The following is a 21,944-nucleotide window of genomic DNA, read 5'->3' as shown; positions in this document are numbered from 1 at the left end:
GCAGCAGTCAAGCGCAACACAAAGCTCCAGAACCACAAGTACCGCCTCATGCTGGTCATGCCGGCTAAGGTTACGTGATGTGCTCGATAGCGATATTTCCAAGTTGGAGTCCCAGTGGTGTCTCAAAGCACCGCATTCCAAGCAACTTTCGAAAGTACGGAATGCGAAGGCTATTTTCAGCTCGACCGACGACCTGCTACACTTTAATCTTGCAGCTTGTATGCTTGTGATGCCGTTTCGTGTAGCCACACAGGACATGCATGATGAAACTGGTTGTCGACCCCGGTATTCGGCGCTCTGATTGGCTTTTGCATTTCGGTAGTGACCAATCAAAAGCGCGCTGAAACGTTTATCCGGCACTTCCGATCTTGCGCACGGCCAGCATGAGCTGCCATGGGCTCTGGCCTTAACGATCACCACGACAGTGCTAGCAACAGCGCTGATCCAGCATATATTTTCGTTGAATTTGAACAATCTGCTTCCGCGCGCCTTGCAAGTAGGTGATGAAATGGTGCGGCTCGGTCCTTGCACGAAATACCTCGCGCGCTACTCCACATAGCTGCAGCGAGAGTCGGCCCAAGCTGTGCAAAGTACATAATTTGTCGGCTCCAGCGTGCATAAGTTCTGGGTTTGAGCTTTAGAAGCATCAACACCATGATCCCCCACGCGTTAGCAACCCAGATCCTCGCTCAAATTTTCGGTAAGCTTGGTGAATCCTCCGTTCTCATCTCTCTTCTCGTCGACGCGCACCGGCCTCCCCATAGGACGCCGGCGACGGAACAGTCGCGCATGGCCTCCGGATGAAGTACTGTACATACCAAGTCCACTGCGTGTGAAAGCACTTTGCCCGATGGCAAGTTCCCCGTCGTGGCCCATGCAGCGGCTGCAGCACGAACTCGCTGCGCGCCGATGGCGCTTTTGGGGTCGCCTGGCGTCGGCAAGTCTGTCACTGCGTTCTTCTCGGCGCGTACCTGGCCGTGCACGACGCTCGCTACGTCATCATCTCGCGCGAAACCCTGGCACGTAGAGTCGAGCCACGTTGTCATTTTCTTCCGTGGCAACAACGTCGTCTGCGAAAGCACGCGCTCGCGAAGCTCACACGACCGTTCAAGCACGAGTCGGCAAAAAGGGCTTCGTCATCGCCGACGGGTCCATGTAGCAAGAAGTCAGAGACACTGCTTTGCGGGAGTGCGACCTGCTGGCGTCTTTTGCCCAGTACCAGAACAAGGAATTCGACAAGCGTATCCTCGTCGTCGTCCCAAAGTGATTCAAGAAGGCTCTCAAACACTTTGCTCAGTGCGACCCAAAGTACCTCGGCAACTTTGACGAGCGGTGCGCCGACTCTGGCGGCAGCTTGCGCATTTTTTACGGCAATCCCAAGAGCGAGATCGAGTTCCACTTGTCGGAGCCAACCCTTCAAGCGCTTGAGCGCGGCGTCGATGGAGAGAGAAACCGCTTCATCGACGCCATGTATTCGACAACGGGATACTCAGGTCCATTTTTGCATTTTGGCGCGAAGTCGTCATTTTTCTCCGACTTCGGCTATTCCATACCAATATCAAGTGAAATAACAAACAACGGGTATTATAATACAATCAGTGGCAATTTGGCGTTGAACCTCGCACATGGCCGAGTACCACGCCGTCTGCGCGGCCACCGACGTCCCGAACGGCGCCCGGAGGTGCATCGTGCTCCCGACCGGCCGGACCGTCCTCCTCGTCCACCATGCGCACGTGCTCTACTGCATCGACCAAGCATGCTACCACCATGGCGGGCCACTCCTCACGGGCGACATTGAAGAGATTGGCGGCAAGGTCGCCATCTCGTGTCCATGGCACAACTACAAGATCGCGCTCGAGAACGGCGAAGGTCTTTACATGGGCCTCGACGCGGCCAACATGCGGGGCGACCCCGTCCTCAAGAGCAAGGGCGTCAAGCAGCGGACGCATCTTGTTGAGGTCCGGGGCGACGGGCTCATCTACGTCGCCGACGCCATGGAGCTCGCGACCAAGGCGATCGCATCCGATGAGTATGCGTACAAGAAGCAGATCATCCCGACCGACGTCGACGAGTCGGGCCTCGTCAAGCTCCACTCGCGCATGTCGTAGCGTGTAATAGACGCGACCCGTCCCTGTCGCATCGTCTTGCCTCTCCTCTTCCTCCATGCTGCCGCATCGTCTACCTCGGCGTCGAGCGACCACGCATGGACGGTCGTCTACCTCGATGGAGATGGCTTCCTCGGGAGCATGCTGCATGATGAAACGAACCCGGCTGAAACGATTTCCGAGTCGGCTTTATTGTATATCAAGAACAATGTATGCTGGCCGTGGTTCTCACGTTGGATGTAAAAAAATATTCAGCTCTGTCACGTCGGACGTCGTCGGCGCCGTGGATGCCATCGACGAAGATGGAGAAGACGGGTCTGCGCATCTCGACGTCGAGAAGCCTGCCGGTCGTCGAGGCCGAGAGTCCGCGCGTACTCACGTCGCCGACGCTACCCAAGCAGTCGGCCCTCGTCGCCACGTCCAGCGCTCATGGCCGCCTCACGATCCGCGGTACGCCACGCCATACTTCCGAGCACTCACCGCATGTTCCTAGTGCTCGAAGGCTCCGACTTTGGCCTGCCATCGTTCGAGGCGCCCTCCGAGCCGGCGGCCAACACGACGGGCATCATGAAGTCGATCCGCCGGGCGTCGCTGGGCATGAAGCGGCCAGTCGAGGCCCGCGTCGCGTCGACAGCTTGCGTGTGCATTGTGCTTCAGATCGGCCAAGACCCTGTCCTCGAGTTTACGACGAGCAGCCTCCTGTCGGCGCAAGACACGTGGCACGAGGTACGCTCACGCTGCCATGGCCGTGCCTGACCCTTCTTCTTACAGGACTTTGCCGTCGAGTCGGCGTCGTCCGACGACGTGCTCATGCTCTACGGCGTCAACCGACTCAAGAGCACGCCACACAAGTCGATCGCGGTCGATGCCTGGGACGACCATCCCGCGTGCTTTGGCAAAGGTACCACCCTCTCACGACCGACGACACACGAGCCTTCCGCTTCGTCTACAATTAGTGTGCATTCCGCTCTCGCGCCTTCCCGAGCACGACGAGATCGAGCAGTGGTACTCGTTCTCTGGGTCTCGGGCCGCGGTTCGCGTTGCGCTCAAGTTTTCGCCGGCGCTCTCATCACTGCCAGCGATGCACTCGCCCATCAACGACCGTCAACGCGCCAAGAGCAATGCTGCCGAGCCGGAAGAGAGCCCGCCATTCGTCGAGTCGCCCCAGCCGACCCAAGACCATGTGCTTCCCACAGGCATCGTCGACTATGTGCTCTTTGTCGGGCCGGATGCCAACGACGAACACGTCGTGCTCTCGCGGTCGCCCAAAGACGACCGGAAGGACTTTCCGCTGCCGACAAAGATCGAGTGGTTTTGCTTTCCTGGCGGCTACGAAGTGGCGCGGTCGACGACCAAGCCGCCGGCTACTGTCTTTTCGTTTGCGCTCATTGGCGGCCAAGACGGGCTCTCGCGCTGTTACGGCGTGTGCGTCATCGTGCACCACATCAAGATGGGCGTGCCACCGACGTCGAACGGCGCGCGGCAGTGGGAGCCGACGTGCGTTTGCTTCTTGAGCCGCCTCCCGCTCCTCCCGTCGCTCCACATGTCCCTCCTCCAGCTCGTGAGTGTTTACTTGAATCCGGACCCGACGATCGCTCGCCTCGGTGGCCACGTTGTCGACCAGCTCACGCGCCGCCTCCCGCTACCCGTCGCTGCGCTCTTGGACGTTGCGGTTGCGATCGTGCCGGGGGCGCCCGTGGCGTTCTCGCTCCGACACGCCGACATGCATGGCCTCAAGTACGCGCTGCCGCCCGCGCTCTACTCGCTCGAGACGTTCTTTCGCGTCTTTTCTCTGCACACAGCGATCCGGCTCGTCGTCCTCGCGCTCTGCGAGTACCGCATCGTCGTGCATTCAAGCCATTTGTCGCTCCTTTGCCCCGTCACCGAGAGCCTCAAGGCGCTCTTGTACCCGTTTCGATGGCAACATCCGTACGTCCCGATGCTGCCGCGTATCCTCTCCGAGTACCTCCAGGCGCCGCTGCCCTACATTCTCGGCGTCCAGACGTCGTGGCTTCCGGGGCTCTTCGAGTCGGGGCGACCCGACAACCTCGTCCTCGTCGATGTTGACCGCGGCACGCTCAACATTAGCCACGAAGCGAGTTTGCCGCCGCTGCCGGCGACGCTCACAAAGGCCTTGTACCGCCGCCTCAAGCCCTTGGTGTCGGCGCCGCTATGGAATGCGAGCCTCGAGCACCGAGTGCGTCTCAGCTTTGCGTGCTACCTCACCTCGATGATCCAAGGGTTTCTTGTGCTCTATGTAGGTATGAGGTTGCTGATGATATGCTTGTAGGTACCGGGACTGCCTCTTTTTTGTCGACTCGAGCTTCCCAGTGTTCAACAAGCGGCGGTTCTTGACGACGACGGTCTCACCCGAGCGCACACCGTTTGTGACGCGCCTTTTGAGCACGCAGGTTCGACTTGGTGGTTGGCGATTCCATCTCAACACGGCAGCGTAGGCGTTCGAGTCGTTTTTGGAAAACCACAGTGGTAGCCGGCTCCACGCTTTCCACGCTATTTATTTGACGCTGAGCCAAACCGACGAGATCACATGGCTTGACGAACCGGCGTCATCGACACCGACACCGGTGCCCGAGACACCGCTGCTGCACGTGTCGCTGTATCCGCCGCGGGACAACGAGACGTGGACGATGCGCGACGTCACCAGCAGCATCCAAGCCTCCGACTTAAGTATTCTCGAGCAGCTCAAGCTCAAGCCTGCGCTGGGTACACCACGGAGCAGTTCGAATGTCTGGACATACGAGAAGATTGCCGATACACTCAACATCGACCGGTCGCTCTTTGAGGCCAACTGGACAAAGATCATGGACCATTTCTCCCACTTTGCGCCACCGTCGCACGCCCCGACGTCGACGCGCGAGCTCTCGTCCGAAGAGGAGACGGTCCAGGAGAGCATCCACAAGTGCCTCGTGTCGGTCTTTTCGTCGGAATTGCTCTCGGACGACGAGTGCCGGGCATGCCAGCGGTCGTTCAAAGCGCCGTACGCGCGGGAGCTCTTTGTTCTTATTTTGATGCAGCCGCACCACCGGTCCGAGCAAGCGTCCGGCGTGTACAACCCGCGCGGGTCCGGTAGCTGCCTCGGCGACGCCGGCTTCAAGCTCCTCGTGACGCTGGCCACCCAGGTCCTCCAAGATTGCGAAATCCACGAAGACTACACCAACGCAAGGGGTCTTCTTCAAGTCTCGGCACAGTTTTATCGGCTCGTCGACGATGGAGTGGCGTCCAAGCCGCCGCGCGTGCCTGGCTTTGGCGGTACGTTCTCGTCAGTCAGTGGGAATTTTGTCTCATGGCACAAGCAGCACCGCGCGAGTACCTCCAGAAATCCCTCAAAGCGCAGCCGATTTGTCGGTCCTTGGACATGTGGCACCACGCCTTGAGGTATATTTTGCATTTTCAACTTGCTACAAGTTGATTTGCACCTGGGTCTAGTCGCGACATTGAAGCTGCGCTCAAGTCGGAGACCATCGAGCCCCACACGGACGCGACGGCCGACATTTCGGACGACATGTTCTTCTCGCAGATGGGCTCGCTGGTCTACGACATGCTCAACTTGGACAATGCGCTCGGGAAGGTTCAACTCTTCGTCGCTGGCATGTGCTCGACGTACAACCGCGGCAAAGAAGTCCAAGACACATTGTCGCAGCTGGTCGAGAACCTCCACCGCGCGATCGTGCTCTCGAGTGACAGCGTCGCGTCATCGACGGCCCATGCGTCGTGGGCGCTCGCGCCGTCCTCGACGGACGCCAACTACGAGCTCGACAGCGTCATTCGTCGGCGGATTTCCACAACAACACTCGCGTCGTCGTCCAAGTCGTCGCTGCCGCCCGAGTCGAACGACGAAAACGAGAACGACCCAAACACGATATTGCTCCAGACGCAGAGTCCTGTGCTCTGCCTCAGTGTGTACCGCGATCGTATCGCGGCCGGATGCTTGGATTCGACGGTCGCCGTGCACTCGGCCGCCACGAACACGCGCTTGCAAGGGCATGTCGGAGCGCTCACAAACGTCCAAGTCCGAGGCGATATGGTCATCTCGGGCTCGCTGGACGGCACCTTGCGTGTGTGGGATCTGCACACGTCGTCGCCGTCGTCGTCATTGTCTCGCAAGCCGTCGCTCTTTCGCTTTCTGTCGCCGACGACCGACGCGTTGATTGCAACCCCGAGTCCGTTTGACGAGTACCGGCCAAAGACGCTCAAGGGCCATACGATGCCAATTGCAGCGCTCGACGTTGGACGGCAGCTCGGGACGTCGCGCTATTGCCTCGCGTCCGGCGCCTTGGACAAGTCGATTCGCATTTGGGACTCCAGCAAGGACGCATCGAGCGCGCATCTGTCGCACTCGGCGCCCATTGCGTGTCTCAAGTTTCTTACCGGCTCGACGACGCTCGTCTCTGGCGACGCAAGCGGCGACGTGGACGTGTGGGACGCGGCCGCGGGTCGCAAGAAGGCGCACTTTGCCGCGCACCGCGGCGGCCTCACGGACCTTCAATTGGCCGGCGATAGGCTCGTGAGCGCCGCGAACGACCGGACGCTCAAGGTCTGGGACGTCCGCTTCCGATCTGGCCAGAGCTGCACGCACGTGCTCTTGGGGCACAGCGCGCCCGTGACCTGCATCGCGCTCGGGGGACCCGCCGATCCGACCATTTGCTCGGGGTCGGCCGACGGCACAGTCAAGGTGTGGGATCTCCGCGCAACGGGCCGGGGCGCGCGGCTCGAGCTCTCGGGGCACACGGGGCGCGTCACGGTGCTTCAGCGCGACTTTACCAAAGTCATTTCCGGCAGCGAAGACGGGTCGCTTCGAGTGTGGAACACGCACACGGGCGCGTGCAACCAAGTGCTCGAAGGCCACGTCTCGGGCATCACGGGCCTCGGCGTGCGCGACAGCGTCGGCCCCAACCTCGTGTCGTCGTCCTGGGACGGCACGGTGCGTATTTGGAATGTGAGCATGGAGAGTTAGGTTATAGAATCCGATGTAAAAAGCTATCGCGTCCAGTGCTGTCAGCGTAAATTCTCAGTTGTGAATTCCGGATTCATCCCATGTCGATCAACCAGCAACGTGACCCAGTGCCACTACGATACCCCTCGGTATCAACTCAACATCCTCCAGATATCAACTACTAGATGCGCTTATGAGAAGGGAACAGCTTCGCTCTTTGGTTGGCTCCAGCCAGAGGCCAGAAAATGGGTTTGTCTTTGGCGCTGTCAACACCGTAGTCGAGGTAGCGGAAGGTTCGCTTAGCTCGTCGACGGGTGCCGTCCAGCGGCCAAGGCGCCGACGAATCCGAGTGCACAGCTGATCGCGACGAGGCTCAGAAGACCCAGCACCGAGCTCCAGTGCAGCATGCTGTAAAAGAGCTTGAGGTAGCAAGCGCACGGAATGACGACGACGACGGCCATCGCAAACACCGCCCCTAGCATTGCGATAGCGAGCGACTAACGTGTAGTTGATATACCTAGAAGCGACGTCATCTGGACAAAGTTGGGGACCAGGAGCGCGGTAATGGCGATGCAGAGCGCCAACGCCGTGCGAACACTGCAGCGCTGGAGATACCGCGTTCGTGGCGACACCGCGTGCGTTAACGGCGCGAGAAGCTCTTCGAGCGAGAGTGCGATAGGGTGCAGTACGCTACAACTCCATAGTACTTTGTTCACTCGTTTGCAGCAAGCAAGGTACATGGCAAACTTGGTGCACGGGTTCAGCGCGATCATCCACATGACGGCGTTCGCCGCGCCGCCCGGGTTGTGCGTCAAGAGACTCAGCGTAATCTACGGTCGTCTTCGAGACTTATGTCAGTGACACAGAGCGCTCAACCTCTTTCTCGGTGGCATCGCCGTACATGACGTAGCCCGCAACGGCGACAGCTGCGTAGACGGCGCCAATCACAGTGTACGCGACGTTGAGAACGCTGCTGTACTGCGCTGGGTCGTCCATCGTCGAGTAAATGGACGGAAAGACGGCGTGGCCAGCAAACCCGACCTACATCATGATGCGAATTGCATCGAAATCTCAAGTCCTACGAGGGTGAGCCCAATGCTCAGCGCCCACGCGTCGTCGTCGGCAACCCAGCGCGTTGGCGCGTCGCGGTAGATACTGCCGAGCTCGCCAGGAGGCGTCGTGAGGCCGACGTTGAGCAGAAGGAGGAGGAGCGCAAGCGACGAGAGCACGCCGAGGAGGCTTGCGGTCGAGAGGACGGCCAAGTTGAGCAGCCACGTCGACGGCAAAATGCATGCACAGACGATCACCAAGAGCGCCGACGGCGCCATGGCCGGAAAGAGCATGTGCAGGCTGTCGGTGACTACGCATAACGTTAGTTGCCAAAGAAGATCGCAAGACGAGTGACCGAGAATGAGAAACATGGTGCACGCAATGAAGAGCTCGACAAAGCAGATCATCGACACGACGCGACGGCCCCATAGACCAAACGCAGCGTTGACAATGTCCGGGTACGACTAGTCCATACGCCATCATGGTCGGGCGTACTGGCGAGATGATAGTTAGTATGTACACGAAGGCGTGCGTCCGACGCCAAGCACGCGCCGAGGAGGTGGCCCGTCAGATTGGCAATAATGCCCATGCCAAGTAAAAGACCAAGGCCGAGCGTGAGCCCCGCGACGCGCATCGAGTAGGGTAGCGAGAGCACGCCGACGCCCATGAGCACGTTGATGACGTTGAGCGTCGCACCCCAAAAGCTACTGCAGTCGCCAACGTCCCGTGGCGTAAGGAGCAGCGGCGACGATTCATTGGGAAGCTGCGGCGATCGGCGAAGGAGTGCGCGAAAGTCGGGCGAGTATGCGCTATGTCAAGTCGAGGAGTCGAGCCAGCTGCAGAAGGATGCATGAATGTACCGGACGGTGACACCTTCGTGAAACGTCGTGGGCCACGCCGACGCATAAGCGACGGACGAGAGGCGGCGCTCGCGCGGCGAGCCGTGGCTGCGCGTGCTGCTAGGGCGACTGCCGCCTGCGGACAACGGTCGCTGCTTGGTTGGCATGAACGATGACCTTTTCGAAATATCGAAAACGGTCCCACAACTGGACCACGCGTCGATCGACCATCTCTGGAGTATTCTCATAGTGTGCACTCGAATGTATTAACTGATAAGGGCTATCGAAGGTCATGCTGGTCTTCGACGCAAGGGTCGGCGCTTGGCCCGAGCAACGCGCCGCCTGCCATCGGCGCCGGTTGAAGATCGCCATCTGCGTCAACCTCTAACAGTTGATATTTATAAGTTGAAGAGGTGGCCAATTTGTTCAAAAAGGGGGCCCGACTTCCATTCACTCGTGGGTTTGCGTCAAAAGAGGGGGTTCTGCATGGATGCTGACCGGACTTATCCAAGCCTCGCCGCGGCGACCAAGGCCGCCAAGGAGTATGCGTCGGCCAAGTTCCCATCGACCGAGGTCATGGTCGACCGGACCTTCAAGCAGGCGCATGCGAAGCGCCTCGTCTGCCGCCAGCGCGCGCGCTTCTGCAACTGGAAGATGGACATTCTGCCGCACGGCGACGCCTGGAAGTTTGTCGTTCTCGACCCGCTGCACTCGTCGAGCTGCGATCTGACCCGCCAGAAGAAAGCGATCGACGTCGACGCGGTCGCGCCGCCGGCGCCGTTTGTGCCCATGATGACGCCGAGCTTTGCGCCCAAGAAGCCGTCGTTGCCCGGCGCGACGACGCCCATGATTGCGCACGCCGACGCGCTCGGCGGCCGCCCGACGTTTGCGCTTACGCACGAGATGCGCTGGTTTAGCGCAAAGGACGCGTCGCGGTCCGTGAACGACTATGCGTTCTTTGTGCAAAAGAAGCGGGCGCGCATGGACAAGAAGACCAGCGGCGGGCGCAACAAAAAGTACGTCTGCTCGTCCGAGGCCTGCGACTGGTACGTGCGCCTCCTCAAAGCGCCCAAGACCGAGAGCTGGAAGATCTCGTCCATGAACCTCACGCACGCGCCGGCGTGCACGGGCGTCGCGCAGCCGTCGGCGCGGCAGCTCGCCGAGATGGCGTCGTTCCGCCAAGCCGTCGTGACCCACGGCAAGCAGCACGGGAAACTCCTCACCGACGAGTTCCTCTCGTCGACCGAAGATGGCATCAAGATCCCGCTGCGGCTAGCGTACCGCGCCAAGCAGATGATCGTCGTGCACTCGAAAGACGATGTGGTCGAGTCGTACAAGTTCCTGCCCTCGCTCTTGACCATGTTTGTCGCCAAGAACCCGGGCTCGATCGCCGACTACGACCGCGACGGTGACCACCACTTTGTCCGCGCGTTTGTCATGCCGCACGCGTCGCTGCAGGCCATGCCGGCGCTCCAGCGCATCCTCGGGATCGACGTCGTGCCCTTCTGTCGGCCCGAGTACAGCGGCGCGATGCTGCTTTTGCTTGGCCGCGACGGGAACCTCCAGTCGCACGTGCTCGCGGTCGGGCTTGTCCCGGCGCCGACTCTCGAGCACGCATCGTGGTTTCTGCAGCGGATTCAGCAAGGCATTTCGCTGGCGCACTTGCCGATCTTTGTGCCCATCACACACGCAGGGATTGCCGACGCGATCGAAGCGACGGGCGCCAAGGTCCAGTACTGCATGAGCAGCCTCTTCGAGTGCATGGGCAACGACAAGCACATCGCCAAGCTCGGCGCCGTCGAGCTCCTGATTTGGGATTTGCATCGGCAAGAGACCGAGCAAGGTTTCCAGGCCGCGCTCTCGCAGCTCGAGAGCGTCAACCCCGCGGCTGCACTCTTCTTGCGGAGCCAGAACCCGCTGCATTGGGCGATGCACGCAAACCGCCACACAAAACTCTACCAGTGGTCGACCACGTCGTTCAACTCGGAGCTCCACGGTCCAAGCAGCGAAAGCGTCGACGAGGCGCCGTTCGATATCCTCTACAGCTACCTCGCGCGCCTCATGGACAACGTCTTCCAAAAGAGCCAGACCGCCGCCAAGCTCGCGACCGAGAACGCAGTCTTGACGCCCGGCGCGCAAGAGCTGTATGCGTGCGAGATGCACGAAGCCCTTGGCTTCACGACGCGGCCGTGCGACGAGACGTTGGCGTTCGTGTGGAAGACGGGGTCGCGCCCCAAAGTGACGCACCGCGTGCACCTCTCGGACCTCTCGTGCTCGTGCGGGCTCATGCTCCAAGTGGGCATTCCGTGCCGGCACTTTATCGCGGCCGCGCGCCACTTTGGCCGCGAGGGCCTCGTCGTCAACGCGTTCGACCCGATCTACAAGGCGAGTACGTACGCCATGGTGTTCCACAAGATGCGGATTGAGATCCCGCTCGAGAACGACCTTGCAAAGGACGAGACGCTGCTGCCCGTGCTGGCCGAGGTGAAAACCAAAGCGGTTAAGAAACCCCGGAAGAAGAAGAGCCCGAGCAACGAGACGGCGGCGATCGCGTCGTGCTTGGACGACGACCAAGAAATGATGTCGGCCATGGCCATGGGCACGCTCGGCATGCCAAACCACCACCATGGCATGGAGGTCGTGTACCACCCGGGCCCGCATCATGCGCAGCAGACGCTTCAGCAAGTGAACGCCGACTACATGCATCACATGCACCAGCTCAATACGGCCCACCTAATCTAAAATCGTGTTTGTGTGTTTCAAAGTGCGGAGGTCGGCAACGGGATGCGAGACGAGGATGAAGGAGAGGAGGAGATGCATGATGGATTAGTGCTTGGCCTTCTTGCGCTGCGTCTGGAGCGCAGCGAGGACCTTGCGCTTCATCGCAATGCGGTGCGTGTGCACCGACGTCTTGGCCGGCTTGGCCTTCTGCGACAGCACGTGGAGCTTCTTCTTGGCCGCGACCGAGATGCCATAGTTCTTGTCGAGCACGAGCTGGACGTCCTTGCCCTCGACGTGCGTGGACCGGCGGTGCTTGGCGAGGCGGCCGCTGGCCTCGGTCACGCTCGCGACAAAGTCCGAGGCCATGTCCAGCAGCAGCTCCTCGACGCCCGGCTGCAGCACGAAGCGCGGCTCGACCTCAGCGAGGATCTTCTGCAGCGACTCGTTCGGGTTGAGCGCATGGGCCACCGCGTTGTGGACCTTGCGGGACATGGTCGCAATAAAATACAAAAAAATGCAAAAAAATAAAGCGCAAATAAAAATCCAAATCCGGATACACGCCCGGTCGCTCGTCCCAATCCGCCAATCACACGCCGTATCAATCAAGTCTACGAACACGCAACTTTAGATCGGCGTCTTTGGCTCTGGCGCACATCGCCCACGAGAGCAACGCCTATGTGGGATCGAGTCAAGATGACTCTTCTCGTACCACGATGTGCGAGCTGTGGTGCTGAACAGGTAATGTTGTGTGTTACATGCCCTCTCGATCGCAGTTTTGCAGGCGCGTTGTCGCAGGACCTCCACGTCGCGGAGGAAATCGATGCGCTTCTCGACAACTCGTGCTACCACGAGATCCATTCGACGATGATTTAGGCTATAGCGTGGAATGCTAGCTCACGTGCGCGCTGTTGAAGCGCATTATTGCGTGCGTGGGCAAGGTTGAAGTGCATGGTGGAGGACGAGAAACAGGGTGTTTTTAGTCTGTTGTTATCCGGAGGACTGCGCCGTGATTGGCCGTCGCACAGCCATTGTTGACACGATGGCCAAGGGCGCGGAGGAACTCAAGCCGTCGGACGTGCTTGTCGAGCACCTCATGGCTGCAGGTGCCCAAGGTGATGCCGAAGACGATGGCCTTGGCGCGCTGCTCCTGGAGGTCGTCAAGTCGGGCGACTTGGACCAGCTGCGCACGGCCTTGGCGCCCGCATCGCCGGCCGAGAGCTTGGTTGCCCTCATGAACTGGTTGCACAAATGGCAGCAAGAGTTCCAGTGCGTCATGGAGTCACTCACAACGTACCTTGAATCGGCCGAGGACAATGAGGACCTCGAGGACCACGCGGCCGAAATGAAGGAGATGGACGTCGAAGCGCAAGAGATCCTCGCCGGCTTTGAGAAGCTCGCACTCGCCCTTGTCGCCCAATGCCCGGACCAAGTGGACGCGATGGACGACCTTGGCTGGACGCTGCTCATGCAAGCGGCCAACTGCGGGTCGCTGAGCTTCGTGAACGCGCTCCTGGCCGCCGGCGCCGATCGCAACGTGCGCCAGCACCACCAGACCGATGGCATGCATGCTCTCGCCCGCGCGATCGACGCGTGCCACGTCGACGTTGTCCAGTTGCTCGTGACGCCGGAGACGATCAACGCGACGTTTGCGTACAAGAACGTCGACGACGAAGACGCCGACGTCGAACAGCACACGCCGCTGACGTTCGCATGCCATGGCAAGGACGACATTGCGACCTTCCTGCTCACGCACGAGGCCCTCGACATTAACGCGCACGTGCCCGAGACGGGCGACACGGCGCTGCACATCGCCGTGTGCTACGACAATGTCGAGCTCGTCTCGAAGCTCCTCGCCAAGGACGGCCTCCACATCAACGCGGTGAACGAGCAAGGCTACACGGCCGCGTTTGGGTGCTCGAACCCGGACCTCGTGGCCCTTCTCTTGGCCAACGGCCTCGACGCTGGCATTCTTGGCAACGAAGGCGAGACCGCACTGGACCTCGCGCTGGCGCTCCAGGACGACGATGTCGCCGCCGTGCTCGCTGAACACACTGCCGAGTCGTCGTCGAATCAGTCCAGTTGATTTCACTAGAATATTTTTGCTTGATTGGATGTTTGTATGGGAAAGGCGGCTTTGCCCAACTGCAATGTGGTTCTGAGACTGGAGCGTATCTCGACCGACGAAGCATCGCATCTGCGCCTGCATCTCGCATACAAGGTGAGCTGGGTGGCGCTTGCAGTAGTAACCCGTCGGGCAAGCCAGCTTTGGCGCCTCCAAACAAGGCGGCGTGAGTCTCGCTGGCCCACGCCGGCCACATCACGTTCCAGCACGTCCACTCCAGCTGGCATATTGATGCGTCCTGATGGGTACCAGCTTTGTCCTCCATGCTATCGCCCCGTCGCTTCAGGCTTGCCACCCGAAGCTCCTTTGGATGCACACGCATCGCCAAGGAAGACATCGTCCTTCTTCTGGAGCGCGGGCGCTTCTAGCGCTCTTCTTGCATCCATGTGCGATACCTCCATCGGACCGATCTTTCAAGATGACTCGGCAACGTGCCACGTGGTGACTACAGTCTCTGCGCCACGACTGCGCATTCATGCATCAATATGGGCATCATTATATAGCGGACAGTGCGGCGCATGCAGCGCAGGTACTGCTCGGCCATGCTGCTGCCGTCGCCGCGATCTTATCTCGGTCCACGTTTCCGCCGGGGCCAGGTGGCGCTGCGACATGCCGACCTTCAATGCCCGAAACCCTCGTGGTGGAATTTCCACACGTGTGAAATGCAGACCAACGCTGATTTTGGCAGGTGACAAGTCGTGTGAAACTGTGAAAATAGCAAAGCTTCGATCTTCACGTGTGGGAAATGCTGGCGGGGCTGGCTGGTCGCTGTCATTCTCGCACTTGCCACGCTCGCCTTAGTCGTCCGCTCGCCGCCAAGTCTGACCATCGCCCTGTATGCTGTGTGAGTGGAAGAAATGGAAGTCCTTCTCCTCTCGTTTCTTCTGATCCTGGTCATCGGCTCCTTCTTCCTCGAAGGAACGTCGCAAACCTTCATCTCGCAGAGCGGGATCGCGCTCCTCTTTGGCGTCTTTGCCGGCGGCTGCCTCGTCGTCGCCGAAAACTACAGCTACGACGAGCACCTCAACTTCAACAACAACGTCTTCTTCGAAGTGCTGTTGCCGCCCATCATCTACGAAGCCGGCTTCTCGGTCAAGCGCGTCCACTTCTTCTCGAACCTCGGCGCGATCATGTCGACCGCCATCGTGGGCACACTCATCGCGACCGGCGTCACGGGCGGCGCCATTTACGTCGGCGGCCTCTACGGCGTCATCACGCCTCTGAGCTGGATCGAGTCGTTCCTCTTTGGCGCGCTCATCTCGGCCGTCGACCCCGTCGCGACGCTTGCGTGCTTTGAGAAGCTCAACGCGCCGCCGCTCCTCTTCAACATCGTCTTTGGCGAAAGCCTCCTCAACGACGCGGTCGTGATTGCCTTGTACCAAACGCTCTCCAAATGGAAGCCGGACGCGACCTTCTCGGCGTCCGGTCTGGGCTCGGTGCTGGGCTCGACGCTCGCAATGCTCGGCGGGTCGCTCGTCGTGAGCGCGGCCATTACGCTCGCCGGTGCATTCCTCATGAACCGCGCCCTCTTTAGCCGCCTCCACCTCTTCCCCGCGTACGAGATCTCGCTCTGCTTGATCTTTAGCTTGCTCACGTACTACGCCGCCGAGAGTCTCCACCTCTCGGGCATCGTCGCGCTCTTCTTCTCTGGCATCCTTACGGCGCACTACCACTTTCATACGCTGTCGCTGCCCGGGCAGCAGTCGTTCCGGCACCTCCTCCACACGTTTTCGTTTGTCTGCGAGACGCTGGTGTTTGTCTTCATGGGCACGTCGCTCGTCTTTGTCTTTGCCGGGCACACGGACGACGGGATGACGTGGCATGACATTGACTGGACGTTCATTGGCTTCACGATGGGCTTCCTACTGCTCAGTCGGCTCCTCAACATCGTACCGCTCCTCGCAGTCTCGAACATCTGGCGCCGCGCCCACGAGCGCATCTCGCCCACGACCATGTTTGTGATTTGGTTTGCGGGTCTCCGCGGCGCGATCTCGTTTGCGCTCGTCAAGACGTGGTCGTTTGTCGACGCCGATGGCCACTCGCACCGCCCGCTGATCGTGTCGACGACGCTCATCATTGTGGTCTTCACGACGCTCGTGCTCGGCGGTCTCACGGGCCCGCTCCTCGCCGCGCTCGGGCACAAGCCGCATGCGAACGCCGAGACCGCGCCCGGCAGCCCCGTCTCGCGGCCGTCGTTTAGCTTTCTCCAGTCGATCGACGACGATACGCATAACGCGGCGAGCCAGCTGCGCCAGCGCCGCCCTGCGCACGATGCGCTCATCGAGCCCGAGGACGGGTCGATCGCCAAGAAGGTTGCGACCAAGTGGAACAGCGTCGACTCGCGCTACTTGCAGCCGCTCTTTGGCGGCCAGCAGCTGATTGCGTCGCGCGTCGAGGCGTCGATCGCGGCCAGCAACGTCTACAGCTTTGTCGAGACGCCGACGGGCCACGACCGCACCAACTAGCGGCATGAGATAGTATATGTAACTGCATATAATACTACATGGCACGTGGATGCAAGAGCGCAATGCAAGACGCATCGAGTCGCATCCCACCGGCAGCAAGGACCATATTTCGAGCAGGGCAGACCAAACGCTGTGCTCGACGCGTTCAATGAATCTTGGCTTCTACTGCGTCGATCTGCATCGGTCAAGGACCAACTTGGTTAAGGTAGCCTAGGCGATGCTACGTCAAGCGTTGACACTGCTGCTTAGCCGGCGTGTGGCCGATGTTCAATTTGAAGTCGGCTGCATAAACCAAGCATCATCTGCGTGAGAGCATCTCATGCGACCAGAAACGAGCCAATCATGGACCGCAATGGATTCGTTGGCGGCTCAAGGTGGTGCCACGTCATGAGTGTGGGAGGATGGTCCCAGTGATTGCTCAAGGACGGAAGATTGCTGTACCGAGAGATACATGATCACTAATGTTGTGGACAAAAGACGCTCGGACGCCAGAGTTGCGATCAGCGCTCCTTTCGGCAACGACCGAGCAGGTTGCGACCGGCCGTTTCACGTGGCATCCTCATTTGGTACTAGTACGTGGTGAACAATCGATTTGTTTTGATTTCTCCTCTTTTGCAGCTATAGCCCAAACATCCAAATGATCAATTATTCCGCAGTAAAGCGTTTACTCGTACTAATCTTTCGCCTTTTACTAAAGATTACCGTGGACGTCTTACGAACAATGCGGCTTCACTAATTTCTGACCTCCCTACGGGAGGACCTCCGATTCCTCAAACACCCCACCCTCCATTAATTTCGACCCTTTGCTCCTCCATGTTTGCACACCTAGCTTGAACATGTGCGCCTGAGAGAGTCCGTATAGTGTTTCTTTAGTTGAACAGCGGCGGCTACAGGAGGTTCCAGGACCGTAGCCACGCCGAGAGGTACGCAGCATGCGCTTGCTTGGCCGCCTGGCGCGCCGCCGAAGCCCGATAACAACGCTACGCAAAGCGTACGACAATAACGACGTCAAAAACTGTGTACCTGGAGACACCGAGCCGCCACGTGCTCCTCGTCGGGCCGGTTGGCAAAGTAGGTGCGCAGCGTGTACTCGACGAGACTCGGCGTCAAGAGCGGTGTCGAGTCGATTGAGAACGGACTGGTCCCGACCGCATTGATGGCGGCGACGCGAAGCACATAATTTGTCTTGGGCTTGAGAAAGTCGAGGCGCAAGTCGAGACTCACGCGGGGCACGCGCAGCGAGATGCGCTCGCCGCCATCGATGGTATACTCGACAACGTAGCCGACAAGCGGAGAGCCACCATTGTGCACCGGCACTTGCCAATTGAGGCGCGCGCACGTGGGCTGCACCTCGTCGAGCGTCGGGGCCTACATGAGAAGGCTAGTAACATATAGGTCAAGGCGGTGCGCGACCTCGGGCACAGGCGCAGGAACGACCGCCGTCTTGGTCCGCAACGGCAAGCTCCAGGCGCTGTAGTCGCCGACACCGAGGACGTTCTCCGCGGCGATGCGGACAACATGCGTCGTCGCTGCGTCGAGCTTGACCAACTCGATGGCAAAGGTCGCTGTATCGCGCCAGACGTACGACCGCACCAAGCGGTGCGAGACGACGCCGAAAGCCGTCTCTTGCGCGCACAGTGTCGCGTGGTATGCTTCTATCGGTCGCCTAAAACGAAGACAACTTGTCCACAAATGTTCAACAAATTCGTAAACCCGTTGTCGCACGGCGCCGAGAACGCTACGTGCATCGAGTGCGATGTCGGGTGGTGCAAAAGAGGCTGCGCGACGGCGCTGGGCGTTGTCGGCAGCGTCGTGACGGTCGGCGACCACGGCGACCACTCGGACGTGCGCACTTTCTTGTCAATGACGTTGGACGCCCGCAATCGAGCACAGACGTCCTATGACACATATGCCCCTAACAATGCAAAGACACGGGGTACCTTGCCGGGACGGAGCGGACTCAGCGTATAGTGGGGCGTCGCCAGTGTTCGTGCCAGCACGTCGAGGCTCGTCGTGTCGCCATCGTGGAGCCATTCCAGTGTGTACTGAACGACGTCGCTGCCGTTGGCGCGCGGCGGTTGCCAATGCAGCTGGACCGTCGTCGGTGTGATGTGCGAGAGCGTCGGCTGGTCTGGCGCGTTGGGCTCTAACGGCGACCATACGAGTCACGACTGCAACAGCATCAGGTAGGTATACCGCACGACTCGGTTTTGATATACATGGATGGAATCGAAAAGTCGGCGACACCACATCTGGATGTAAATATCAGATCCACATTTTTCCACACAACGCGCGCACCGGTTCTCGGCAGCGAGCTGGAACTGGTAAATCGTGCCGGGCAAGACGCACGTGAGCGTGTACTTGAGCAGCGCTGTCGGCACCGCTTTCTCTTCCTATGCATATTTCAGTACGATGGGTTGTACCAAGGTCTTCGCACCTGCCGACGCTGCTTCTCGAGCCGCGCCCGGGCTTGGAGCTGCAACTTCATACTCTTTTCCAGCGCTTTTTTGGATTTCAAGCGCGTGGCGCGCTCGGCGTCGCGCTCGGCCCGCTCCTCGAGCTTGCGCACAAACGCTATCCATGTGGGATCCCTGCCGCTCCACCAGAAATATGACCGCTCACCAGCTTCGGCGGCTTCCCGCGCGGCACGGCTCTGACCCGCGATTGCGTCCATGGGAATGACCTCGTGGATGACGTCCTCGGTGCCAAGCGTGTCCTCGGGTACGCAGCAAAAGTGGTAGTGCGAAATGGGCGACCCGTTAGCGAGCGGGGGCAGCCACTCGAGCACGACGCTGTGCGTTGTGACGCTCCCGACCGCGCACGGTTTCTGCACCTTGGACGGCCCTGCATTACCACCTCCAAGTACGAGACGAGACGTAGAAAACACGTACGGTACGCGTGAGTCTCGACCGGCGGCGAGCTCTCGCTAAAGTCGCCGAGTCCGACCTACGTAGCAGTTCAAAAGATGTCAGAGCGGGTCCGGCCCCGACATGATTGCGCGCCGCGACTCTAAACGCATAGACGATGCCCGGGTCCAAGGCGTCCATGCAGCAAACAGTCTCGTCCGGACGCACTTGCATCGGCGCCTCGAACGGCCCATGGTCACGCGACGTGCGTATCTCGTACAGTAATATCGGTGCTCCGTTGCCCTAAAGGTGTTCGCGTGGGCAGAGTATCAACTTGATAGTATTGTACGAGGGGCTCGCTCCATGCAATCTCGATCGCGTGGCAGTGCACGGCAACGATCGTCGGTGGCCGCGGTGCGTCCGGTACTACGCACCTCGTGGTTCTATCTACAGCGTAGGAATGCACCTACCAGTAGGGACAATTTGCCACAGGATGACGCGCATATCGAGCGACGTCGAATACAAAGCGTGACGCGACGGCGAAAAGGACAGCGACGTCACCGAGTCGTAGTGTCCCAAAAGCGTAAACAGAGTTGTCATGTCGCTGACGTTCCAGATCTTGACACTGGCGTCGGCGCTGCCAGTTGCGAGAAACTGGATCTTGACGTCACTCGGATGTGCTGCCAGCGCACAGCACAAGATCGGGTGCGCATGCGCATCGCGCGTCGTCACCTCATGGGCTCCTGTCTGGGCGTGCCAGCGCTAATCGTGCACTGCGGGTTGTACACAGGGCGGTATTTTCAACGTACTTTGATCGCGCGGTCGGACGCGACGGAAATGACAAAGTCGCCAGCCGGCGATAGCGCGAGGCCGTTGATCGTGTGCGAGTGTTGCACGTACTCGCTATCGACTGCGGTTAACCGGTGATGCGCAAAGCAGAAGGAGGTGACGCGGCTCGTCATCGTGTTGGCCACGACGTCGCAGTGCGGGTGCCGCGCCGATGTCGTCGGGTTCAAAAGAGACAAGATGTCAATGTGCTCGAGTGCCGAGAGCGTCGCCGGGTCGTCGTCGTCTTCGCGAACGTCCATCGTATGCGCGTCCACCGCAAAGGCATGGAGTGGCGGCAGGCGCAGCGACGACGGCGGTCGGTGGAAGCACCAGTCGTCGTTGAATGCAAATTCTGGAATGTGGTTCTCGAGCGTTAGCGTCTGGAGCGTCACATTCGGCGAGAAGAGCGTGTCGAGCGCCCGGTTGTACTTTTGCCGGTCGCTCCACAGTGCTGTCGGGTGCACGACGCGCGCAAACGCAAAGATGCTCGATCGACTTTGCAGTTGCATCCAGCTCACAGCTTCGAACGGCGTGGCGCGCGGTACCCCGTTGCCGTCCTGCTTGAATGCGTCGTCAGGTGTCGGTACCGCGATCTCTGTCGTGGTTGACGGTGCTGAAGCGACCGTCATTGGAGGTCGGAGCTCCGTGGAGGTGCTCGCATGTGTCTCAGCACCTTGCTTCCAGTGGACGCACGTATCGTTCAGGTTGCTTTTTGAATTCGCAGCATCGCTACGGGTCCTTGGTGGCGCTAGTAGTGCCGTGTCAGTCTCGAGCCCATCGCCGTTCAGTGGCGCGTCACTCGGAACATCGCGCGTCTGTGCCGACGAGGATGATGCGCCAAGCGTGTAGAAGGAGACATCCCAGCGCTTGATGCTCATGTCGAGGGCGCCGGCGGTCAAGAGGAATGCGTCGTCGTGCGCGCCAAAGTGACACGCTGCGACGCCGCCGGCGTGGGCATTCAGGATCTGGAGGACTTGAAGCGACCTGGGATCCCATAGAACGCACGTCGTGTCGAGCGAGCCAGTGACAAAGACATTGCCGTTGGGGCTAAAGCTGCAGCATGTGATCGCGCCGTCGTGGCCAAAGACGCCGGTCGCCACGGGGATCAAGTCCCAATTTGGCGTTGACTTGACGAGCTCCAAGCGCCACGGTGCTGGTCCTATGCAACATCATGATCACGCACAAGTGAGCGGGACATGCCTGCGCAGCACATGACGACACTGCGCACCGAGACCGCGCCGGTTACGCGGTAGGCGCCGCTTGTGAGCGTATGTCGCGGCAGTCGCGCGATCGGTGTCGGCGCATGCGGTGCCCACACACAGACGCTAGACAGAGCCATTGATGTACAGCAGCACGTAGCGAATGGCGCATGTACCCGTCCATGCCAAAGGTGAAGAGGACGTCGGCATCAATGCCGATGGCGCGCACGGCTGCGGTGTGACCCTCCAAGACGCGGAGAACCATGCCAGGCGTCTCCTTGAAGCGGCGCGCGCCCATGTACTGTCCGTCGCGAAAGAAGAAGCCTACGCTTTGGATATTGTAAAGGTAGACATGGGCCTCAAGTGCCACCGTCTTCACGCAGCGTGTCTTCACTGGCGATCTTTGCGACGCGCTGGATCATCTCGTTGATGGCGCGCTGCTCGTCCGACGCTTCGAGCGCATCTCGAATGCCGAATCGCTCGGCGAGCCGCGCCTCGACGCGCTCCTTGTGGCGCGACATGCGATCTTGAACCGTCGCGAGCACCTTCTGAAGCGTTGGGCTCGCACCATGCAACCACTGTCGCTGTGGCAACCCCCAACAAGGTGCAGCTTGCACTCAACCCTCCAACGCCAATGCAGCATGACGCGACTCATACATCTCTAGCAGCCGCACCGAGCTTACTGCCGTGGCCAGCGCACCGTGCTGGTGGGCGCTGCCGGTGAACGACTGCGAGGCAACACATGCCTTCGTAGAGGCGACGCCTGGCTAGGCTGCGCCACTGGATGGACGGACAAGGGCGTGACGTGCAATGGC

At 60.0% G+C, this 21,944-nt stretch overlaps 7 protein-coding genes across 8 annotated transcripts; 4 read left to right on the top strand and 3 right to left on the bottom strand.

Annotated features, from left to right (window-relative positions):
- Positions 1-1,625: 1,625 nt before the first annotated feature.
- On the top strand, positions 1,626-2,108 carry SDRG_02745 (hypothetical protein; the record flags this gene model as incomplete). Its single annotated transcript, XM_008608343.1, has 1 exon — positions 1,626-2,108. One exon carries the CDS (start codon positions 1,626-1,628, stop codon positions 2,106-2,108), a length of 483 nt encoding a protein of 160 aa, XP_008606565.1.
- Positions 2,109-2,407: 299 nt separating this feature from the next.
- On the top strand, positions 2,408-7,080 carry SDRG_02744 (hypothetical protein; the record flags this gene model as incomplete). The annotated part of the gene is made up of 8 exons (XM_008608342.1): positions 2,408-2,555; positions 2,599-2,831; positions 2,877-3,006; positions 3,062-4,346; positions 4,396-4,516; positions 4,562-5,375; positions 5,423-5,501; positions 5,553-7,080. The coding sequence occupies 8 exons, from the start codon at positions 2,408-2,410 to the stop codon at positions 7,078-7,080; spliced, it is 4,338 nt and encodes a 1,445-aa protein (XP_008606564.1).
- A 143-nt stretch (positions 7,081-7,223) lies between these two features.
- SDRG_02743 lies at positions 7,224-9,123 on the bottom strand. Of its 2 annotated transcripts, XM_008608340.1 has the most exons (8): positions 8,970-9,115; positions 8,630-8,918; positions 8,465-8,573; positions 8,142-8,419; positions 7,936-8,100; positions 7,798-7,889; positions 7,577-7,749; positions 7,227-7,534 (listed from the first exon to the last, which is right to left on the bottom strand). In XM_008608340.1, the coding sequence occupies exons 1-8, from the start codon at positions 9,113-9,115 to the stop codon at positions 7,359-7,361; spliced, it is 1,428 nt and encodes a 475-aa protein (XP_008606562.1). In that variant the 3' UTR covers positions 7,227-7,358. The 2 variants fall into 2 exon arrangements, with proteins under 2 accessions (XP_008606563.1, XP_008606562.1); XM_008608341.1 differs by having other exon boundaries at positions 7,224-7,534; positions 7,798-8,100; positions 8,970-9,123.
- Positions 9,124-11,674: 2,551 nt separating this feature from the next.
- Positions 11,675-12,194, bottom strand: SDRG_02742 (hypothetical protein). Its single transcript, XM_008608339.1, has one exon. The coding sequence runs from the start codon at positions 12,159-12,161 to the stop codon at positions 11,775-11,777; it is 387 nt and encodes a 128-aa protein (XP_008606561.1). The 5' UTR covers positions 12,162-12,194; the 3' UTR covers positions 11,675-11,774.
- Positions 12,195-12,699: 505 nt separating this feature from the next.
- On the top strand, positions 12,700-13,821 carry SDRG_02741 (hypothetical protein). The gene has a single exon (XM_008608338.1). It carries the CDS (start codon positions 12,709-12,711, stop codon positions 13,750-13,752), a length of 1,044 nt encoding a protein of 347 aa, XP_008606560.1. The 5' UTR covers positions 12,700-12,708; the 3' UTR covers positions 13,753-13,821.
- A 754-nt stretch (positions 13,822-14,575) lies between these two features.
- Positions 14,576-16,351, top strand: SDRG_02740 (sodium/hydrogen exchanger 3). The gene has a single exon (XM_008608337.1). The coding sequence runs from the start codon at positions 14,649-14,651 to the stop codon at positions 16,254-16,256; it is 1,608 nt and encodes a 535-aa protein (XP_008606559.1). The 5' UTR covers positions 14,576-14,648; the 3' UTR covers positions 16,257-16,351.
- A 681-nt stretch (positions 16,352-17,032) lies between these two features.
- Positions 17,033-21,650, bottom strand: SDRG_02739 (hypothetical protein; the record flags this gene model as incomplete). The annotated part of the gene is made up of 17 exons (XM_008608336.1): positions 17,033-17,236; positions 17,280-17,624; positions 17,670-17,922; positions 17,970-18,154; positions 18,197-18,402; positions 18,453-18,508; positions 18,555-18,649; positions 18,694-18,830; positions 18,879-19,100; positions 19,148-19,202; positions 19,247-19,405; positions 19,452-19,528; positions 19,573-19,864; positions 19,912-21,089; positions 21,152-21,255; positions 21,306-21,453; positions 21,500-21,650. The coding sequence occupies 17 exons, from the start codon at positions 21,648-21,650 to the stop codon at positions 17,144-17,146; spliced, it is 3,756 nt and encodes a 1,251-aa protein (XP_008606558.1). The 3' UTR covers positions 17,033-17,143.
- Between the last annotated feature and the right edge of the window lie 294 nt (positions 21,651-21,944).

Source organism: Saprolegnia diclina (genome assembly GCF_000281045.1).
Source record: "Saprolegnia diclina VS20 unplaced genomic scaffold supercont1.6, whole genome shotgun sequence".
NCBI classification, from domain to species: Eukaryota; Oomycota; class Saprolegniomycetes; order Saprolegniales; family Saprolegniaceae; genus Saprolegnia; species Saprolegnia diclina.
Note: the sequence above shows the minus strand (reverse complement) of the source record. Positions and strands in the feature narration are given on the sequence as shown.